The following is a 19,776-nucleotide window of genomic DNA, read 5'->3' as shown; positions in this document are numbered from 1 at the left end:
TGCGTTCATAATCGTGAGAAGGGGGGGGGGGACGCAAAAAGGGAAGGGAAGAGAAAGGAAAAAACAATAATGGCCAGCCAGCGAGATGGTAATTGGGCACAACCCGTGACAGCAGCAGCAAAGCGACACAACAATAACAACAAGCCAACTTCTTGTCCCCTGAGTTGAAAGCAGCAGGTTGATCAGGTGTCAGGTGCTTGCTCGAGCTTTCTTCCTTTTTTTTTTTTTCCTTCTCGAGAGCGAAGGAAGAGCTCATATCATGCGTACGGATAGGTACCCGTTCATTTGGTCACGGTGAGATCGGGCGATGATGTGCTTTGGAACAACAATTCCTTTTTCCTCGTCCTCTCTCTTCATTCATTCCTGTCACTGGGTGGTACAGCATCAAGCAGCTAGCAGCAGCATCGTTGTTGGCACTACAGGCTACATGCTCTGCGTACCAAGTGTACCAGCTTCTAACAATGCAATGTCTCCGTCCCTCCCTTCCCATGGCGGCCATCACGATCACGGGTTGTCGTCTTTGAGCTTCCCGAAATACATCTTGGAAGCTAGCTGCCCATCATGTAGCTCACGACCACGACTGCGGACTGGGCCCAATCAATTAGGTAACTGCAGGTCCCAATCTAAATACCTTACTTTGTCCCCCCACCGTGCATTAGCGAGGGGTGCAGGACAGGAAGGGAGCTTCTTCTTGTTTTTTATTTCACGATGTCTCAAGAATCGCACATAGCCGGGCTAGTGGGATTTGCAAAAGGGCTGCAAGTGGGAGGTTCCTGGCTGGCTTGAAAGTTTTGCTTTCCCCACGTGTTCTTAATTTCGGCGCCAAGCAACGCTCATACGGGGTTGGTGGGGAAAGGGAAATGATCGTGGGTCGACATTTGCTGGGTGGGGAATGATTGCTTGACACTGAATTTCGCAATACAGACTGGGGATGAGGAGCTAGGGCCAGCCGGTTCCAGGGCGAGACAGATACCTACAAACACTGCTTACATACAATAACTGATCTAAATAAATCCTCATGCTCCTCCTCCTCCACCACCGGGTCTCCTACCCCACAACCCACGCCCTCCGCGGACAGTGCAGGTCCTCAATCCCAGCGTACATATTCGGTTATCGTTGTTTGCAGTGCCCATCGACGGACGTCCAGGCAGCGCACCGCATATGAAGGGAGAGAGAAAGAAAAAGCAAACATGAATCCAAACCAAAAAAAATTTGCGGAGCAGTAGTATTATGGATAAAAATATGATTAATCTGCCCTCATGTGAGCAATTGAAGGCAAGTACCCATTCTCACCCCGTAAGCAATCTCGATCCGATCGAGATGAGGGAGCGAGCGCGAGCGCGGGGAGAGAAAGGGAGGAGCTGTTGATGCTGTTTCATCTTATGTACAATAGCGTACCCAGTGTTTGCGGTTTTGAAATGACATGATCTGATCTGCGACATGTATATGTTTCCATCTGGTTGTTTCTTCTTTATGCATGCCGCACGTTTTCCAGGATGGCTGGTTGGCTGCCGCGGTCTCCGCAGAGTATGGAGTAGGCATGTAGTACCACTGGTAAGGTAAGGTTAAGGCAGACAGACAGACAGACACCGGCTAACGTGACAGCTGGAGTAATAGGTATGTACGTAGAGTATCGTCGAGCTTAGCTACCCTGGTGCAGAGTTTTCCTTCGTTTCTTTTTTCTTTTCTTTTTCACGTTTCCGGTATGGTAATTAATTGTGCATCGATGAGATCGAAGATCGGACTTGCCCGCCGGAGCCGGTAGGTATAGCAGCTTAGCCAAACTCCATACTAGTGTTTATGTCGATGTCAGACGACATCAAATTAGAAAACGTCAACTCAAAGAGCTCCTCCACGAACCTTAAAAAATTTCTTCTCTCCCTCCCTGACATGACATGACAGCTAAGCTACATGTCAGTTACCAGAGTTTTGAGAACCCTGGTAACTAGCTAGCTGTTGCGAGCGATTCGGACTGGACACCTCGATACGCGGTGGGCCTGCGAAATCGATCTGGTTTTCATCGTCGTTGTCGGGGCTTTTTCATATCTCACATTTCTGCATCTATATCTTACTTGGGTTTTGGGTATTGGCGATCACTTGTTTCTTGACCTGATCATAATCTTGGTCCCGGTCTCGGTCCTGATCAATTGGCAGGAGCTCATGCTGTGGAATCTGGATCATGGAGTAGCTAACTATTCTCGTAGGGCGTTTCGCTCATATTGGGGCAAGGAGATAAAAACGTTAATTGCAAGATTCGATATCGTGCAGTTGCAGCTTCCCGTCTGGTGCGCGGAAAACCCGGGGTACATGAAAGGATGGGGCGTCTGCCCGTATGCGGTGCGTGGGGTAAAACGACGACGTTTGTGGTTGTTGCGTCTAATCGGGCAGTTGCAAGTTTTTCTGCCCCAATACGGATCACAAGTCCGCACAGTGTACATTTGATAGATACGAGGAGAGAGATAGATAGAGAGATAGAGAAAGAAAATCTTTGCTATATAGATGGGTTTGAAAGGGAAGATACCGTGAAACTCGCGATATGTCCTGCGTGCCCATGGCCACGGAGCGCCCTCTTTAGGCCCAGCTAGGTAAGGTAAACTCTGTGGAGCCGAGTGATTTCCTGTGAAACTTAGCCGGAGGAGAGGTTGCGCGTGCGTGCGTGCCTTACTTGCTTTGCCTGGCTGCGTGGGGGGCACCGGTACGCCAATATGCAACAACAACGGTGACAGCCAGCTACGCTACGCTATGTCACACCTTACAAGCGGACCTGATTAAGCTCTCTAAGCTCGACTTCTCAAATGGGGAGCCGGATCTCTCTCTTTTTGACTTCTCACCTTCTCACCCTTCTCCGCCGGCATCACGCTAATAAATAGATCTGGCTCACCACACCCATGTGCTCATCTCGACATGAAGCTTAATGTACTCCTTGGGGAGGATGCGAATTTCGAGGGGTAGCTGCCTCTCATGCTGGTGAGATTCGAAATATGGAGTTCTAGACCCGACCTCCGACCCGCAAACCTGAGTTGACAGTTGAGTAGTTACTCTACTCAATTCTGCTATACACATACACAGCAGTGCACACCTTGGATTTAGGGCTGGCTGTGTTTGCGATGAAATTTCTGGAGGGCTGGAAAAACGAAACATGGATTACCGTTCGTCCCTCTGTCCTGCCAGCAAAGATCCCGTCGGTCCTTGTCCTTGTCCTGTCACCCCACAGCCTGGAATACTGTGAGCGAGTAGAAGTGAGCAAATATATTTTGTTTTGACGTGACCGGTCAATTAACGGGTCGAACCCCCCAATCAACCCCGCTGTCCAAGATATGTGAATGGATGGGGGCGAAGCTGCTGATTGTAGAATACTCATTCATGAAGGTCACAGTATAAGATACACAGGTACTACTCTATACCAACTGGGCCCGGCCGGGACGGACATGAAGGTCAAGAGCAGCTGGCTATGGATGGCTATGTAGAGAATGTATATATGGGGGTAACTTAACAGAACAGGCAGAATCCGGACACGCAAAAAATAAACAGAGGATCACTTGCCCACTCGTCTCATTTCCCTTCATATTTTAATATAGCATCATATCATCTGCAGCGGTTAAGCTTTTCCCCCTACCGGTTCACAAGATCTAATTGGAAACACAGGTTGGTTGGATGGATTGGATGGAGCTTCAATTAGTATACCAGCTCGGAGTCTGCTCTATTGCTGTAACCGCCCGGACCAGGTGACAGCTTATACTGGGTGGGGGGCGGTGGTGGTAGTTTTTTTTCCCCCTGAGAATCATATCAATAATATAATTAATGAAGCTGTGTTGGCCGTCGCCCTGGCTAGACATTGTACCTACACATGTGATAGATATTGTATTTTTCCTCCGTATGACAATTGTAGTACCAGAATGCCTTATAATATCAATCACGGACGGCGCAGATGGCCGTCCCTCGTCTCCATGGAGAAAATACCCGTCAACGGCCGCGGCCGCGGTATCTTTTGAAATCTGCCGTACCTTCTCGGGGCCTGTAGACTACAATTTGAGGGGGTGGTTGAGGGGGGGAGGAGCACTAGGACCGGGGGGGGGGGGGGACTCTTCCTTCCCCCTCTCCTCCCTCCCCCTCCCTCGTCTCCACCTTTGCCTCCTCCCCCGGGTTACATCTCGAGCTCTGCGCTGATCACGAAAATTTATAGTGTGTCATATCGTGCTGAAGATTGGTTACTTCCTCTCCACATGGTAATTATCCCTAAGGCCTAGGAGATATTCGGCAATCCGGAGAGAAAGAGGCTGTTGTGCCTCCATGTAACCCATGTTGAAGCTGCCCTACGTACCGTGCCCTGCCTGCGGTACCTACATACCTTTTACTACCCACCTGCCAAGTAGGTGATATTGATATTTGACCCATCAAAATTCAACGTCCCCCCCCCATGGGCCATCACGGGATGATCCCGAGCGAATTCAAATTTCCTTCTTCTTCCGTAGCTAGAAGGATGTTTCGCCCCCGGTTTAGGAAGAAGAAGACAATGGAGAACCTCCGTTTCCTACCTCGTACCGGCGCAGCGGCGGGGGGAGCGAAATATGTAGAATTACACCCAAAGGTGCAAGAACCACTCAGTACTCAGTCAATCAAGACAGTCACTTTCCCTCGCCCCGGCCGCGCGGCACTCGATGTTGTAATCCGAGGTTGTTCGTGGAGAGAGGAGAGGTTAGTATTGGCGAAACAAAAACAAGAGGCCAAAAACGTGCAAAACAAAGAAAATGTGGGGTGCGTTTTTTTGCATTCCTGCCTGCTTACTCTACACTTTCCGTTTTTTCTTTCCTTTCTTCTTTCTCGTTTACTGGGCTGGGCTGGCGAGCTGGGGCCTTATGATGATTACCTTTCTTACCTACATCTCTACTACCCCCCCGGCCGGCGTTTATTTGGGGGTTTTCCTTTTCCCCGCGCCCTTTTTGGGTGTTTACGTATGAGAGGCGAGAGAGTTGCAATGAGTTGTTGCAGCAGTTGACCTGCGTGCTGGCCGGATTCGTTCGTGTGTTGGGTGCATGTCACGAGTCCAGCTGGCTGGCTGACTGTCTGGCCGTGGCGAGAACAGGCAGGGTGAGTGATCACGACTGCGGTAGCTACTCTGGTTGGAACGAAACACGGCATAGTTACAGCTACATCCTACATACATACATACATACATACATACATACCATACATACATCATCGCCAACAACAAAAACAACAATAGCAACGAACGACACGACGGTGACTGAGTGAGTAAGGCTGGCGAAATGACGGTGACTCCTCCTCCTTCTCCTCCTGCTCCTCCTTCCCAGACCTGTAAGATGAAGGGGCGGGGAACGGAAATGGGGAAGATTTGTTTCCAGCCCGTCTGCTTGCTCCGTGGGCCTATAGCTAAAAAGGATCACTCAAACATTCGACGTGATGAGGCGGCTAGCTCTGTTCTCTGTGCGATGCCATCCATCGTGGACCCGTGGTTGCCTTGCGGACTATCTAGTAGTGCTGTATAATTTTGGCTACATATAGCTACAGAGCAGATCATCAGAAACAACGTCCAATGGACCTACATTACATCGTGAGGCGATGAATGGCATAGGTAGGTCCCCCTTCCCGCGCGGTGAGATATGTGTAACTCCCCATAACCTGTCCGAGATGGAGCTGTCGATGGACGGATGGATAGTATTTACCCAGAGCTACCCTAGTAGGTAGAGCACGAGAGAGAGCTCTAGAGAAAGAGAGAGCATGGAAGAAAACCTGGGGGAAATTAAGCCCGTTTGGTAATAGATCATCCAATGAGGACTTCGCACCGCGGCTTGAGTGGAGTATCTGTATTTTGAGGCGAAAGATGTTTGCATCCCAAATGGCTCCCCGTGATATGAGTGCGGATCGGTTGAATTGTTTGGTATCGTATCGTTTGATAGTCACGACATCTCACTCGGATGCAAGGATGTTTTCTGACGCCTGGGGTACGCGATAGCTTCTCCACGCCTCAGGCAAGAGGCCCTTGCTCCACAGCAGCAACGCCCCCTCCCGCACGACTCCGGGTAATCCGCTTATGCATCAACAACAAAGCACAGAAAAATGAACTAAGAACATATGCACAGATCGATGGGTCCCGTCCATCGTAGGCTGTAGAGCTGGAAGAGAGGAACAATTGTGGAGTACAGCCGACCAAACAATCTTTGACACGAATGAAAAACCAAGATTTTGCGTGAGGTATATATCGTAGCTGCCTCTGGACGCTTTGAGAAAGAAATGAGAACCCTTCTTTCTCGTCGGTGGATAAACAGGTTGATATCTGGTCCCCGCCGGATCATGGGGAACGCTCATCAGCACATACACTTTGGATCCTCATGATTTGGTAAGTAAGCCTGTTTCGCTTGTGTTGACTAGAAAAAGGCTGTCGCCACAGAAAGAATCCATGTTGCAGTAATTGATAGCATGAGATAGTAGGGCCACTGAAGATCATGTCCTCCATCCGACATGCGAGTGATTTGTCATGAACACAGGACGTCCCCACAAAAGCAAAAAGCCAGTTTAGCCTATAGAAAGTGGGGTTATATCTGTAAGACGAGTGATAATATGTGACGTATTCGACTTTGAAAATTCTTCAAACATGGGGGTGCCTGCCAATTGGTCTGATTGCCGTGCATTTCTTCACTGGACGAAGTTTAAGATCTCGCTAAAATATTTTCCGGAGTCCCCGGAAAAAAATTGACCCATACCCGGTACCGGTTGATCAATTGAGGTGAGGTGGTTTGTGCGTATTTAGCCAATCAAACCGGACACCCGCTGTACGAAGATCAAGGCTAATTCGCGAGACAAGTTAGACTTTTTGGAATCTATGTACATGTATATAGCTGTTGAGTATTCCCGGAATGCTTGGCCCCGGGAAAGGGAGGGGCCAATGTATCTCGAGTATCGAGATCTCTGCTCAGAAGCCTTTGTGGCCCGTTTGATCCGGGCCGCGGGGACCTTTGTTTCCCTGGACATATATATCTGCTAACTAGTAACTGCTAGGAGTTTTCAAACACAACTGGGTCTGCATACCATATTGCGAGAAAAAAAGGTCCCATCAGCTACATGAAGCACGGACAAAGTTACGCCCACAGGCGCCTTCCAGTGACGAATGCCGGTAATGCCAGTTCACGATCTGAGCGATTCAAGACATCTCGGTGAATAAGTTCAGGAATATTCCAGCATCTGAGCTTATTTTGAGGCGAACGGGTCCTCTGGATCAATCGATTCTATCCACCGATTAGATGATAGCGCGTGAGGCGGTACGTGATCAAAGAACACCAATCCACCTGATCGAGGCTGTGGACATCGGGCATCAAACAAGTTTGCCACGTACGCGTAACTTACCACCAATTCTTGAAGATTTAGTCAAAAGCCGACTACAAAGTAGTGGTAGTGCCTCCAGAGCCAGAGTCATCTCAGACCACCGATTGGGGTCGACTATCGCCTTGCAGCCATGGGTAAACTTCAGGAATCGAGATTATGACCAGAAATCCATTTCCTCTAGTAGTCCCAAGGTCCATTCCAATGCATTGTTGATTGTCATATCATTGACAATCGAGGTTCAAGCTTCTGCAGAGCTTATCCGTGACCTCTAGATCTGATCTATAGACCAGAGTCCTCGATAAGAGCTAGAATTGAGAAGGTCCTCACTAGACCTCAGCCTCACACATTCTTTAGGGTTATTGAAAACATTCGATGGCATGATATGATTCATACCATGGATATACCTGTGATTTGACGGTGTCAGACTATCAATACTCTTTTCTGACTCTCACATCATGTACTCAGCAGGTTTGGTGAACTTCTCGATCTGAGGAATATTAGTCCGTCACGAGACGAGATCAATTTGATATCGTCTTGCATAATCTTATCTCATTTGGACAGAGCTCGCAAGGTAGTTGATTCTACTCTCTGGCGAGCGTGGCTATGTGCATATAGCTAGTTATAATAGTTAGCATCTCCGTAGGATTCGGTCTAGATTCTCTCGGTTAGAGGAATAAGAATCCGAAAGTTAGAGGATAACAATCCATATGGGGACTGCATGGAGCCGCTCGTTGCAAACAACCCCGGCCTTGGGCCGTTGAAGTTCCGGTTCTTTCCTTGAGTATTCCACGTGGAAAAGCTATTTTGCGTAAAATAGGTACAGATTAATCGAGCTCGATCTTGGGTTTGGGGTATATATTTATAAAGAAGGCCCAAGCTCCTACAGCTCGGGTTATGTGTATTAATAGAGTTCGATCAATGGTCAAAGCTCAAGCTGTAGCTGAGTTTTCAACTGCTCCGGCGCAAGTAGTCAGCTCTGGGTTGATATGTTTGCATATCTTGGTTGAGAAATTTCTCGATGAGCGTAACTATATTGATAAAGGCATCAGTCACAATCAGGAAGAAGTTTTGTATTAGGCCCTTCTAAAAATAACAAGTGCAGTCGTCCAAGAAGTCAAGTATAATAGCGAAAAAAGCGACAAAGCGCAGGGTATGGAAGGTCGAGGCCTACTAAGTTTAGTACGCGGATCATCTTGAAAAGGATGTGAATCCCATTGAGCATACAGGGACCAAAAGATAGAATATACACATAAATATATTGCACTAACCGTGTAGGTGTTAGTTTAAAGGAATTTCAAAGTATGGGTGTCATAAAAGTGTCGGTACTCTCACCATTTAATTTAGAAATTGTCCTTTAAATCTATTATTACTACGTACTAATTAGTACTTAGTAGGATATACACTCAATTATTGATTTAAAATTGGAAGAGATTTCCGCTGTATTTCTGTGTAGTAGCTGTATACTACGTATCTGCCCTTGTGCCATTATTGAACCTAAACTGTGTATGTACATGTAGTGTCTTTCATCGTTGCTATAGCGTTAGCCGAGTGAGATTATATGAACTTCAAAACTAGTATTTTTTTTTTTTTTTTTGTTTAATTACTTCAAAACTAGTACAATTTTGTACACATTAGCAAACATATAACGCGGAAGATACATACGCACACGCATTATATAGCATGTGCGGGGTTCTGAAATGAGCTAAAATCGGATCTCTGGCCTGAAAGTTGGTGTGAGTGTTTGAGAATTCTTTTTTTTGATCGTTCTGATTAGACTCGGTAACAACAAGTCGCTTCGTTAGCTCAGTGGTAGAGCGTGTGGCTTTTAAGGGATTTAGAAATTTATCCCTGAAGAACACCTCAATGTCGCGGGTTCGACCCCCGCACGAAGCTCTCATTTTGTCCAGTCGTTGGCTCAAGCACCGGACTCGTATATGATATGCTGTCAATTTTTAGCTATCATGTAGTTGAAGTTGCTGTTCAGATCACTTTTTTTGAAACTTCAATGGGAATTCAAGTTGATATGGTTGTGTTGTTGAGTTGGTTGAAATTTTTTATTTGGCCAAGAGACTAGATGTTACTAAATTTTTAACAATATTTTCAGTCGCAAGTAGAGCTGGATGAAAGGTTTAGGTAAAGGTTTTGCAAACAAATCTCCTTGGCATCCTCTAAGTGCAATACGGGCTTCAGTGATTATATTGCTACTGTACTGGTGTCTTACTGCTAATTTCTATCAGGCAAGTGAGAATTTAGTAAAAAGGAGGAAACCACGAGAAATGATCGATATTTCATGTTAAAGAGCGTCACCCTATATTCGCAAGGGAAAATATGTAAAGTAGTAAATCCAAGCAATTGAAAGTAATTACAGATAAGAGAGCTCTTATCCCGTAACATTCCCACAAATAATGCCTCTTGTCAAGTCAACTGAATCCCAATCCGTTTCCGATATGCTCGATATCTTTATGATGAAAGTTGTAGCGCCTTCACTTCCAATTTTCTGTTGCATACGCCCTACTACCCTTACCATCTTTCCTTTTCCAGAACCCCCCAGAAAGACAGCCGTGGTTTCCTCCCAGATTCTGTGCTCTATTGCTAGTTCGTAAAAGCCGTTCAAGAAGGGCGGTTTCTCGTGGAAGATATCAATGAACTGAAGCCGACCCTAGCTGTTACATATTGTTTCTCTTAAGCATATAAAACTTCTCCAGACATATATGATCATAAGGATAGGGGATCATGTACCATAGAGTTCCACTAAAACATCGCCTGTGAAGTTTCCATTTGCAATCATCCTTCCAACTTTCAGAGCTTCACCAACACGAAAACATGTCTTTATGCTTAACCTAGCACTTATTCCTGGTACCATGGTTCTTCAGGGACCATTGGAAGAAACGCTGGCCTTACAAAAGGGTTAAGATTCCCTTCTTCATCGTACCTGGGCCTAATAGAAGGTGGCTTGGAGAAACCAATATAGTCAGATAGTTTCAGCTGTGAAGGGTCCACTACACGGACTTTTCTCTTCTTTAGAGGCTTCCGCTCCCGCGTAGCTTTTGCCGGCTTGGTCTTCCTTTGAGCTTTTCTTTTTTTGCTCATATATAGTGTACTTTCCTCACTCTCATCCTCATCATCACCTTCTTCTTCTAAATTCCCCTTAATTTCGATCTCTTTCTCTATTCCTACCACATCCACATCCGCATCTTCATCGCCTTTTCCTTTGGTACTCTCGTTTTCGGGCCCAACCACACCAACCGCACCATCCGGTATCTCTTCATTCTCTTCATAAGAGATCGTATCCAACCCGGATACAAGTTCCTCGATATCATTAATTTCACCTAATATATCTAAATTTTCACAAGATTCCCTCATTTTGGCCTCGCTGGCACAGGTATCACTGGTAGTATTCTGAAAACATTTACTTACTCCCACAAAATTCTCCGGCGGCGTAGATCTTTGTAAGTCCGGATCAAATACCTCTTGGTCCTGCGAATAATCATTAAGGGTAAATTTGACGTCAGAAGGCGTAGAGAAATTTTCAATAACAATCCCTGGTTCAGGGCTCGTTGGAAGCTCCTCCAATGGGCAGATCTCTGACACATGAGAATCTTTATTAGGTATAGATAAAGATTGATTTTGAGATTGAATTTTATCATCTGTAGATAGTTTTTCTTGAGTGACTGGCTTGTGAGATGTGACTGGAAGTGAATGGAGGTGCAGAAATTGCTCCCTAGATCCATTTTGAATATTTTCTTTCTCGTTATTAGCTTGATTTTCAGTCGTGGGATAGTCATCGAAAATGGAAGCACCGTCCATATCCGAATCACTATCCCACTTGTCTTTGACTAACTCTGATGTGGTGTGCTTTTCCAAGTAAGTTATAGCTTCCAACATTTCGACGTCATCAATATCTCCAAATTCTTCTTCCCCTACAATCTTCACATGGTTATTCATAATGCGGGCATCATTATTTGGGCATGTATGAGAGCCTTGATGCATACCCAACATGGGGTATAACTCAAACAAGTCACTATCAGATCCATAATCTGAAGACATATCCGAGTCTAACCCACCCAGAAAGAGAGGTAATTTGTTATCTTCTTCGGTACAGTTTCGATTACCGGTGTAAACATTTTTAGGCTCTGCTTTGGGCAGGAGCTCCGAGACGAAATTCGGACTGTGAAGCTCACTTTCAACTTTCAAGTTGTCACACCCACTCACAGAGCTAGTTATTTGAGGTCTAAATTTGAATTTATCCAGTGCTTTCCGGCATGCCTCGCCCACATATTTCCGATTATCAACCCTTATGTTAACTGTCTCATGCCGTACGGTGCTGTATCCAAGTTCTTCTATTTGATCTTGTATCAATAGGGGATCATTAGATCTATTTTCATAGGCCGGGTATGTTTGAGACTGGGAAGGCGTGGCAAGGATCACTCTTGGTAGGCTTATTCTGTTTCCTTTCTGTTCCATTAAAAAATGGGTGGTAGAGGCGGGTAGCATTGACATTGGGACTTCTGCATTTTCAGATTGGGAGCCCCTGGCAGTGTCCTTGAGACTTTTGTAAGAATAAACACATCCCGGGTCCTGAAGTGATGTAGACATATGGCTCAGCGTGGTGTCCTCATCATCTCTGCCAAGAAAACATTAGTAGGAATCCCTATTCATCTATAAATCCATACTAGAGGCTTAATTTATACCCAATTTCTTCATAGCCTGCAGGAATATCTTTTGAAGAATAAAGGGCATTTGAATTTTGTGATTTTCTAGTTCGAGAAGGGAGATCACTCTGTAGACAGATCATGATGGATGCTTGCTTATATGATATGGCTGATTCTCGTTTAAATGTGGTCCCGTAGATGAGCTGCTCATACAGAAACCTGGAGTGATAGATGGGAAGCATAAATCGGAAAAGACACAGTCATGGATTGAAGAAATAATGGGGTTCGAAGGATATTTTCAATAGGCTCATAATAGGTTAGAATTATTGTGTGAACTGATTAAGCCGGAAGAAGACGTCATCACCTTACCATACGAGCTGGTAATGGATTCTGATTCTCTGGCTGATACCACTAGCATTGCGCATGCTGTATATGTACGCAGGCCAGGAATTTGAAGATAACCAACTACAGAGATAGCTTCTAAATTGTGACTGCAGCACTTACGGGTTCAAAAAAATCATAAAACATTAGATTGCTATGCAATTAATGTCATGTATCACAAAGAATTAATGTCTTTGGCTGTGTTACATAAGTGCATTGGTACGACTTCAGTTGGTCCGTGCACCGCCTCAAAACGCCGATGAACATAGCCACGTGACAAGGCACAGTCCTGTTTCCGGAAGTGGGGTCATTAGATAACAGGGTCTCTGAACAAGACTCGATGAACAGTGACGATTGCCCACGGAGAGATAGATAAATATCTAAGCCATGGGAGTCCTTATTTTGTCGCATCTCGATGCCCAACTGCATGACATGTGCAGCAAGGTAGATGCCATGGATGAGGGAAGTCCAAGGCAATACGTATACAGATATTAGATGTAGGTGTTTAACTCGGCAGTGGGGCCATAGTACCAGCCCCGCAGAGATAGCCTTGGAAAGGTCCTTGTAATAAACTACGAGCCAAAGCTCTCTTTCCCCCTCACCTTCTTCTGTTTGTGATCAAAACGCCTTTGTCTTTTATCAGCTTCATAGTGACCTGTATGTGATCCCTTTCCTATCCCGTTCCTGCCTCCGATAGCTAGCTGTAAAGGATGCGCGAGTGGCTAACATCATGCATAAGGCTCCTGAAAGCGATCTCTTTTAGGAAACGGCCATCATCTACTACCAGCGATGTTTGGATCATCTGTAATTTAAATCTTTGGACTTCTTTGCCGCCGCCCTGGGGATATCAAAGCTAACATATCTGTAAAACCCTGAAGAGAAAACAGTTCTCCGCTGTGACAGTTCACATCGAGCGTCTCACATCGGAAGAATATGATGAGCACGATATGAGCGGCATCCCGGAGCTTATTGAATCAATAAAACTCCAAGACACGGGTCCTACAGAAGCTAGTAGAGCTATTAGAAAGAAGCTGTGTGTGCCGAAACTCATTATCCGTGGATTCATTCGAAGACTTGCTGACATCCCTCCAGCAAGTATGGAAACGTTCATCGCCAACTTCGCGCGCTCACAGTCCGTCCCACTAAACAATCTCCACCCATCTCTCTCTCTCTCTCTCTCTCTCTCTCTCTCTCTCTCTAATAATCCATAGATCCTCGATGCCCTGATTGGTAATGCTGGTATTCGTTTCCAACGCTCGTTTGCGGACGAGCCTCTCCTCGAACGTCTCCGCATCGCCGCAACGGACTCCATGACCGACCCCGACGTTAAAGCAAAACTGAAGGTAGTGTTCGGACAATGGGCTGTAGCATACAAGGATACACAGGGCCTTCAGAGCATTGCAAGCCTCTATAAACAGCTCCCACAGCGCCAACGGCCCAGACCACAACCCAAGGTGCTCAGTGAGGTACCCCCAGACAACGATAGAGAACCAAGCTCTTCTACTGGGCGCAAGGCGACCCCAAACTCGCCAAAATCTCCCAAACCAACCCCTATCACACTCGGACAGAGCGCGGATTTGGGTATGGGGCAAAAGGGCCATAAGAAGAGTTCGTCAAAGAGCAAGTCAAAAACGCCGCCGTTCAACCTCGAGAAGGAAAAGCCAGCAATGCTACAGAGTCTTGCGAATGCATCTGTTGCGTCCACGAATCTGAAAAATGCATTGAAACTTATCAACCGTGAGAAAGAGCGACCGTCTGGGAACCCGGAGGTTTTGAAGCGTTTCGAGGATTGTAGGGCACTGCGACGAAGTATTTTACGATATATCCAACATGTCGAAAGCGAACAGTGGCTTGGGGGGTTGATACATGCGAATGAAGAATTAGTAGAGGCGTTGACACTTTATGAGGTTCTCGACAAGCCAATTGAGGAGGACTCGGACAGTGAAGATGAGGGATGGAACGATCCTCCGGACAGAAGCGTAGACTCTGTTAGTCAAGGGTTTGGTAATATGCGGATGCATGATGGAGAGGAGAATAGGCCATCAATGCCGACTAGACCAGGAATGGCAAAGGGGAAGTCACCGGCATATGAGAGTGAGCCGGAGGAAGAACAGGACGAGGAGGATCCAGATGATCCCTTTGGGGATAACCAGTATAGGATTGAAGAGCCAGAGGATAAAAGGCCTTGGTAAGTTATCTGAGATATCCTGGCTCTTTGGTGGTTCTGTGCTAATTTGCTTTTACAGGAGAGTGGTTTGAGATAGAGAATGAGACCCCATCTCATGGGAACACGCAACCGCATTATGCCGGGTTTTGTCTTCCCAAGCAACTGGAATTTCTTTCTTTATTCGTTTTTATTTTGTGCGAGTGGGAGGATTGGGTTTACATGTTCGAATCAGCTCTCGCCGGTCGAGGGGTCATTCTTCCTCGTCCTTGGGCTTTTGTAAAGGCGGTGATTCGAGCGTTTTAGCTAGCCGGCTCTAACTTTGTTTTATCCTAACGAGAATTGTGATTATAACTTTAGCAGAAACAGTCTAAAACCACAATGTGTATCGTATTGCTGGCCATTGTTATGTAGTGTTAGAAGAATTTGGTCTATTCCTGACTGAATAATTAGCGAGCAGATGTAACTTGTTCTTACTCAAAGTGACATAAGAAGTGAGGTGAGGTTGATACCAATATGATCGTAGTGCTCATTTCAGAAATATAGGCCTAGAATGTGTAACGCAAATTTGTCAGTGTTGGTAGCACTATGCGAGATCACATGTACTTTATTTATCGATATTTAGATGTACAACTACACTGTGATTGTTGCAGTAAGCATCCGTGTTTGCTGCCCACTGGAACATGATAACCGGAAATATACTAATAGATGATTTTTATACTCCATGTAATAACAGGGGATATATAAAGCTTCGTAAAATGACGGTGGGTACGTTGGCTTGTTTCCGTGACGCTGGATGCCTTTAGGGATTCATGGAACGTTTGAAACATCTGGAAGCAGATCGCCTAACTCTTTCAAATAGTTTATATAATGAAATCATGAAAGGAGGGAAGATAGAATCTCACTACCAAATCAGAATCTCACTTTAAAGACCACATTATATAAGATGACGCATCGTGTAGGTATATGCACTGTGAAGGTATGTAGGGGAGAAGTGCGGTGCTGCATTATTTCGACTCACACTCCAAACACATAGCTTCTGGGATGTACTATATATATGCGTACAATGTTACTGTTTCTTCATGGGGGTATAGATATGGACATACTTATATGCGGTATACCGCTATTCCCGATAATTTCCTACCGAGTGATCTGTGTTGCGCTATTATAATACAAATATCTTTAACATTATAGGGCTCCGGTCAGAATCAGAAAATTCTTGATCATAGCACACAACAAATGGTGATTATCTAGCTACAGTGCCTGGTTTTTATTAGAAAAATTTGCTGAAGTATTGACATTACAATGATCTCACCAGTTATTTGGGCCAATATCGTACTCAAGGACGATAAGGCAACCTGCTTGGGACTCAACTGTATATTACAAGGTATGGGGATTGAAGATAAAAATAGATACATCATACATGTATCTACTATTCAGAAGCCTTAATTATATATACCTTGAATGGTTTGAGGGTGGGTGAGAAATTGCACAATTATTCTTATTAAGCTGACGGCATATGTATCCGAAACATAGAGATCTACATGTACCTCTACAATTGAATCATTCGAAGCATATATAATATATATACAGTATCGTATGAATCAAAAAGTAGTATGAATCAAAAAGTAATATGAACCTATAACCAACGGTACGGGCCGGGAGTGGTGATCGATCATATTGTCTTAGTGACACACGTACTCATGTAAGACTTGGGCAATTGGTCAGAAATATCTGAAATTGGCTTTGGTTGGTGACATCTTTGGGATAGAAATCCTACCACCTGAATTGCTTCTACTCTGTATGATGTACTTTTGAAGATGTTGTTTGTATCCTGAGAATTGTGGGACTGCCTAGTAAAAACCAACTCCTGCCACTTTCGCTAAATTTAATAATTCAATGATGTACCTACTGCGCTATCGCAGATAAGGAATCGACTATCAATCGCAATCGATCAATGCAGGGGCCAGCAGGTGCCAACCGCGCTCATCCCAGGGAAAGGTGTGGGTGTGGGACGGCAGCGGCAAGCAGCCCCAGCCTAATGTGTATTCAGGATCGGAACGTCATGCCGGAAGCAGTGCTGATTGCCAGCTAACCAGACCGGACGGAATTACAAATCTGAGTCCTGCAGTCATGACAACTCACTCTCACTTCAGCTCTTCTTGATATACTTATCCACAGTGTCCAGTGCCTGTGTTGACAATTATTCCAGCTCTTGTAATCTTGCACATTCGGCCTCGCAAGATGTCTGGAAATACACAATCGAAAGACCCGCTGGACGAGACATCACCACTGCTCGGGGGTGCTCCAGTAGCTGCCGATAATGCTGCAGAGCGCGTTGCGGGTAATAATGGTTGTGGGGATGCAGAGCCTTTGAAGGATGATGATGCAGACCTTCCGAAGGAATTGTCGTTGGCAAAATTGACGGTTGTGATGCTGGCAGTGTGGGTAAGTTGACCGCATAAATATCTATAATTCATTGGTAGAATACAATGTACCTAATAGCAATATATCCCATAGGGTGGTGTATTCCTCGCAGCAATCGATACCACCGTCATTTCCACACTTCTCGCACCAATCTCAAGCTCCTTTTCATCGTTCGCGTCGATATCATGGGTTGCGAGTGCGTACCTCATCTCCAATGCTGCTCTGCAGCCATTATTTGGCAGGCTCACGGACATTTACGGTCGTCGTTATGGGCTCGTGATCTGCAATATTCTGTTCGCGGCTGGTACGCTGATGTGCGGCCTTGCAAAGAATGAGTACACCATGATCGCGGGACGAGTGATTGCTGGTGCTGGCGGAGGAGGCATGACCACGATCTCCTCGATTGTTGCTACGGATCTGGTACCATTAAGGAAGAGAGGAATTGTCCAGGGAGGAGGCAATTTATCCTACGGCGCAGGCGCAGCTCTGGGAGGTGTATTTGGTGGTTTCATCCATGATCGTATTGGCTGGAGATGGGCGTTCTTGATTCAGGTAAAGACACACATGATCGATCGGGGACTTGTGCGATTCTGATAGAAGGAATAGGTGCCCTTTATTATCGTGTCTACGATTATGGTCGCCATGTTTGTGAGGATTCCGATAAAGAAGTCAAATATCGCACGCCACAGGCGAATCGACTATGCAGGTGCACTCACACTTGTAATGTCACTGGTACTGCTGTTGATTGCGCTTAATACTGGCGGGAATATGCTTCCATGGACCCATCCGCTCATCTTGGTCTGCCTCCCACTCAGTGTGGTGTTTCTGTTCGCATTTGGCTATATCGAGAAGAACGTGGCACAGGAGCCCATCATCCCCGTAGGTCTCTTGGGTGATCGCACAGTATTGGCGGCCTGCATGACGAACTGGTTCATGGTTATGAGTGTATTCTCTTTGGTATTTATCCTTGCTAGACTCCTAATTTGCGTTCTTCACTACTAACATAGTTAGTACTTCTACTGCCCAATCTACTTTATGGTGCGCGGCCAGTCCTCAACCGACGCTGGTCTTCGCCTGACACCTTTCGCCGCCGGAATCTCCGTCGGCTCTCTTAGTACGGGCATTGCCATGAACCGCTCAGGCCATTACTACAAGCTCGGGCTCCTCGCCATGTTCGTGTACAACTCCGGCGTCGCTGCAATCTGCACATTCAATCTTAATACCCCTCTCTTCCCGCAATTCTTCAATTTCTTTGTCTTCGGGTGTGGTTATGGCGGTGTCCTCACTGTAACGCTGCTAGCGCTGATCGCCGCTGTTGGTCGGAAGGATCAAGCCGTGATAACATCTGCCAGCTATGCGTTCCGCTCCACGGGCAGCACGATCGGCGCCACAGTCGGCAGCGCAATTTTCCAGAATGTGTTGAAGAGGAGGCTGGTGGCGTACTTGGGCGACGGTGAGGAAGCGAGGAGGGTTATTGGACAGGTGAGGGAGAGGTTCGACGCGATTGATAGCATACCGGGCGAGTATGTGGGCAGGGTCAGGGGGGCTTATATGGACGCCCTGCATGCCGTGTTTTATGCGAGTCTGGGGATGGGAATATTGGCGATGGTGTGCGCTGCGTGGATGAGGGAGCACAAATTACATAAAACGTTGGATAGGAATTAAGAGAAGCAAGGATTTTAGTAGAGGATAGATAGGTAGATAAAATGCTTCGTTGGAATTCAGTACTTTTCTTGGGAATCACATGCGAGAATCTTTTATCTGGGAAATGATATCGTATTTACTGCGGGTAGACGCGCACAAGGGATTCTGCAACTGCTCATCTCTAGAGTACATATCGCGGGCTGGGGCATATGCAGTTTTCCGTTGTCGAATCACATAAATAGTATGTATGTACTTGTTGGAATGTGCATTTTGGTCCAATGCTACAGCACCATCATTGGCCACATGTATGCACCGTATCCTAACCAGCTACATGTATCCACCACCCATCACTCGTTCGTAATGACAGAAAGAGCAACAAAGTACCCAGGGCCTGATTATACTCTAGTTGCCCTCTGCTGGTTCGTTGAACTTCAAACTCACGCTATTAACGCAATGCCTCTCATCCGTAGGAGTCTTATACCCCTCTCCCTTAAACACATGTCTATTCCTCCATTAGCCTAACTGTCTAGTCCACACGCCCCCAAACGAAACCTACCCTAAATGTCCGCCACAATTCTTACACACAATCTCAATCCTAGACATACCGAACGCTCGGTCCTCGTGCCGCTCAATAGCTCCGGGAATCCCCTCGTAGAAAGCGGGCCATCCACAGCCGGAGCTGAATTTGGTGGTTGATTTGTATAGGGGGGCATCGCAACCAGCGCAGTTGTAGACGCCGGGTTGGGAGTGCTTGTCGTATTCACTGGTGCCAGGGCGTTCAGTGCCCTTTTCGCGGAGAATTCTGAATTGTTCTAGGGAGTGTTAGTTTGTTGAGCTCTACTCATGCTACCACTGGGGATTTAAGTTTTGTAATATGAATGTGGGGGCGGTGGGGATTGTACCTGGAGACAAGACTGCCTGCCACTCTTCGTTGGATTTTTGGACTGGGTAAGACATGTTGTTGCTGGTGGAAGTGCTGAGGAACGATCCCATGAAAGGGAGAGAGATCAATGGCAGGAACTTTATAGTTCTTCTAGTTGTGGGCGCGACAAAGGGTCGTCTGACAACGGCTGCTGTAGTACGAGCTGAGGAAAGCAATATACGAGAAGAGGCAGTGACGAGGCTTGGAAACGAGAAGGGCATATATAGAGAATTTGGAATTCGAGG

At 46.1% G+C, this 19,776-nt stretch overlaps 4 protein-coding genes across 4 annotated transcripts; 2 read left to right on the top strand and 2 right to left on the bottom strand.

Moving 5' to 3' along the window:
• Positions 1-10,188: 10,188 nt before the first annotated feature.
• Positions 10,189-11,388, bottom strand: H6S33_000508 (uncharacterized protein; the record flags this gene model as incomplete). Its single annotated transcript, XM_044831893.1, has 1 exon — positions 10,189-11,388. One exon carries the CDS (start codon positions 11,386-11,388, stop codon positions 10,189-10,191), a length of 1,200 nt encoding a protein of 399 aa, XP_044700067.1.
• Positions 11,389-13,163: 1,775 nt separating this feature from the next.
• Positions 13,164-14,633, top strand: H6S33_000507 (uncharacterized protein; the record flags this gene model as incomplete). The annotated part of the gene is made up of 4 exons (XM_044831892.1): positions 13,164-13,178; positions 13,253-13,510; positions 13,586-14,562; positions 14,621-14,633. 4 exons carry the CDS (start codon positions 13,164-13,166, stop codon positions 14,631-14,633), a joined length of 1,263 nt encoding a protein of 420 aa, XP_044700066.1.
• A 2,149-nt stretch (positions 14,634-16,782) lies between these two features.
• H6S33_000506 (uncharacterized protein) lies at positions 16,783-18,630 on the top strand (the record flags this gene model as incomplete). The annotated part of the gene is made up of 4 exons (XM_044831891.1): positions 16,783-16,986; positions 17,059-17,517; positions 17,572-17,922; positions 17,977-18,630. The coding sequence occupies 4 exons, from the start codon at positions 16,783-16,785 to the stop codon at positions 18,628-18,630; spliced, it is 1,668 nt and encodes a 555-aa protein (XP_044700065.1).
• Positions 18,631-19,011: 381 nt separating this feature from the next.
• On the bottom strand, positions 19,012-19,566 carry H6S33_000505 (uncharacterized protein; the record flags this gene model as incomplete). The annotated part of the gene is made up of 3 exons (XM_044831890.1): positions 19,012-19,111; positions 19,166-19,421; positions 19,512-19,566. The coding sequence occupies 3 exons, from the start codon at positions 19,564-19,566 to the stop codon at positions 19,012-19,014; spliced, it is 411 nt and encodes a 136-aa protein (XP_044700064.1).
• Between the last annotated feature and the right edge of the window lie 210 nt (positions 19,567-19,776).

This window comes from Morchella sextelata (genome assembly GCF_020137385.1).
Source record: "Morchella sextelata strain SCLS chromosome Unknown scls_1, whole genome shotgun sequence".
NCBI lineage: Eukaryota > Fungi > Ascomycota > Pezizomycetes > Pezizales > Morchellaceae > Morchella > Morchella sextelata.
Note: the sequence above shows the minus strand (reverse complement) of the source record. Positions and strands in the feature narration are given on the sequence as shown.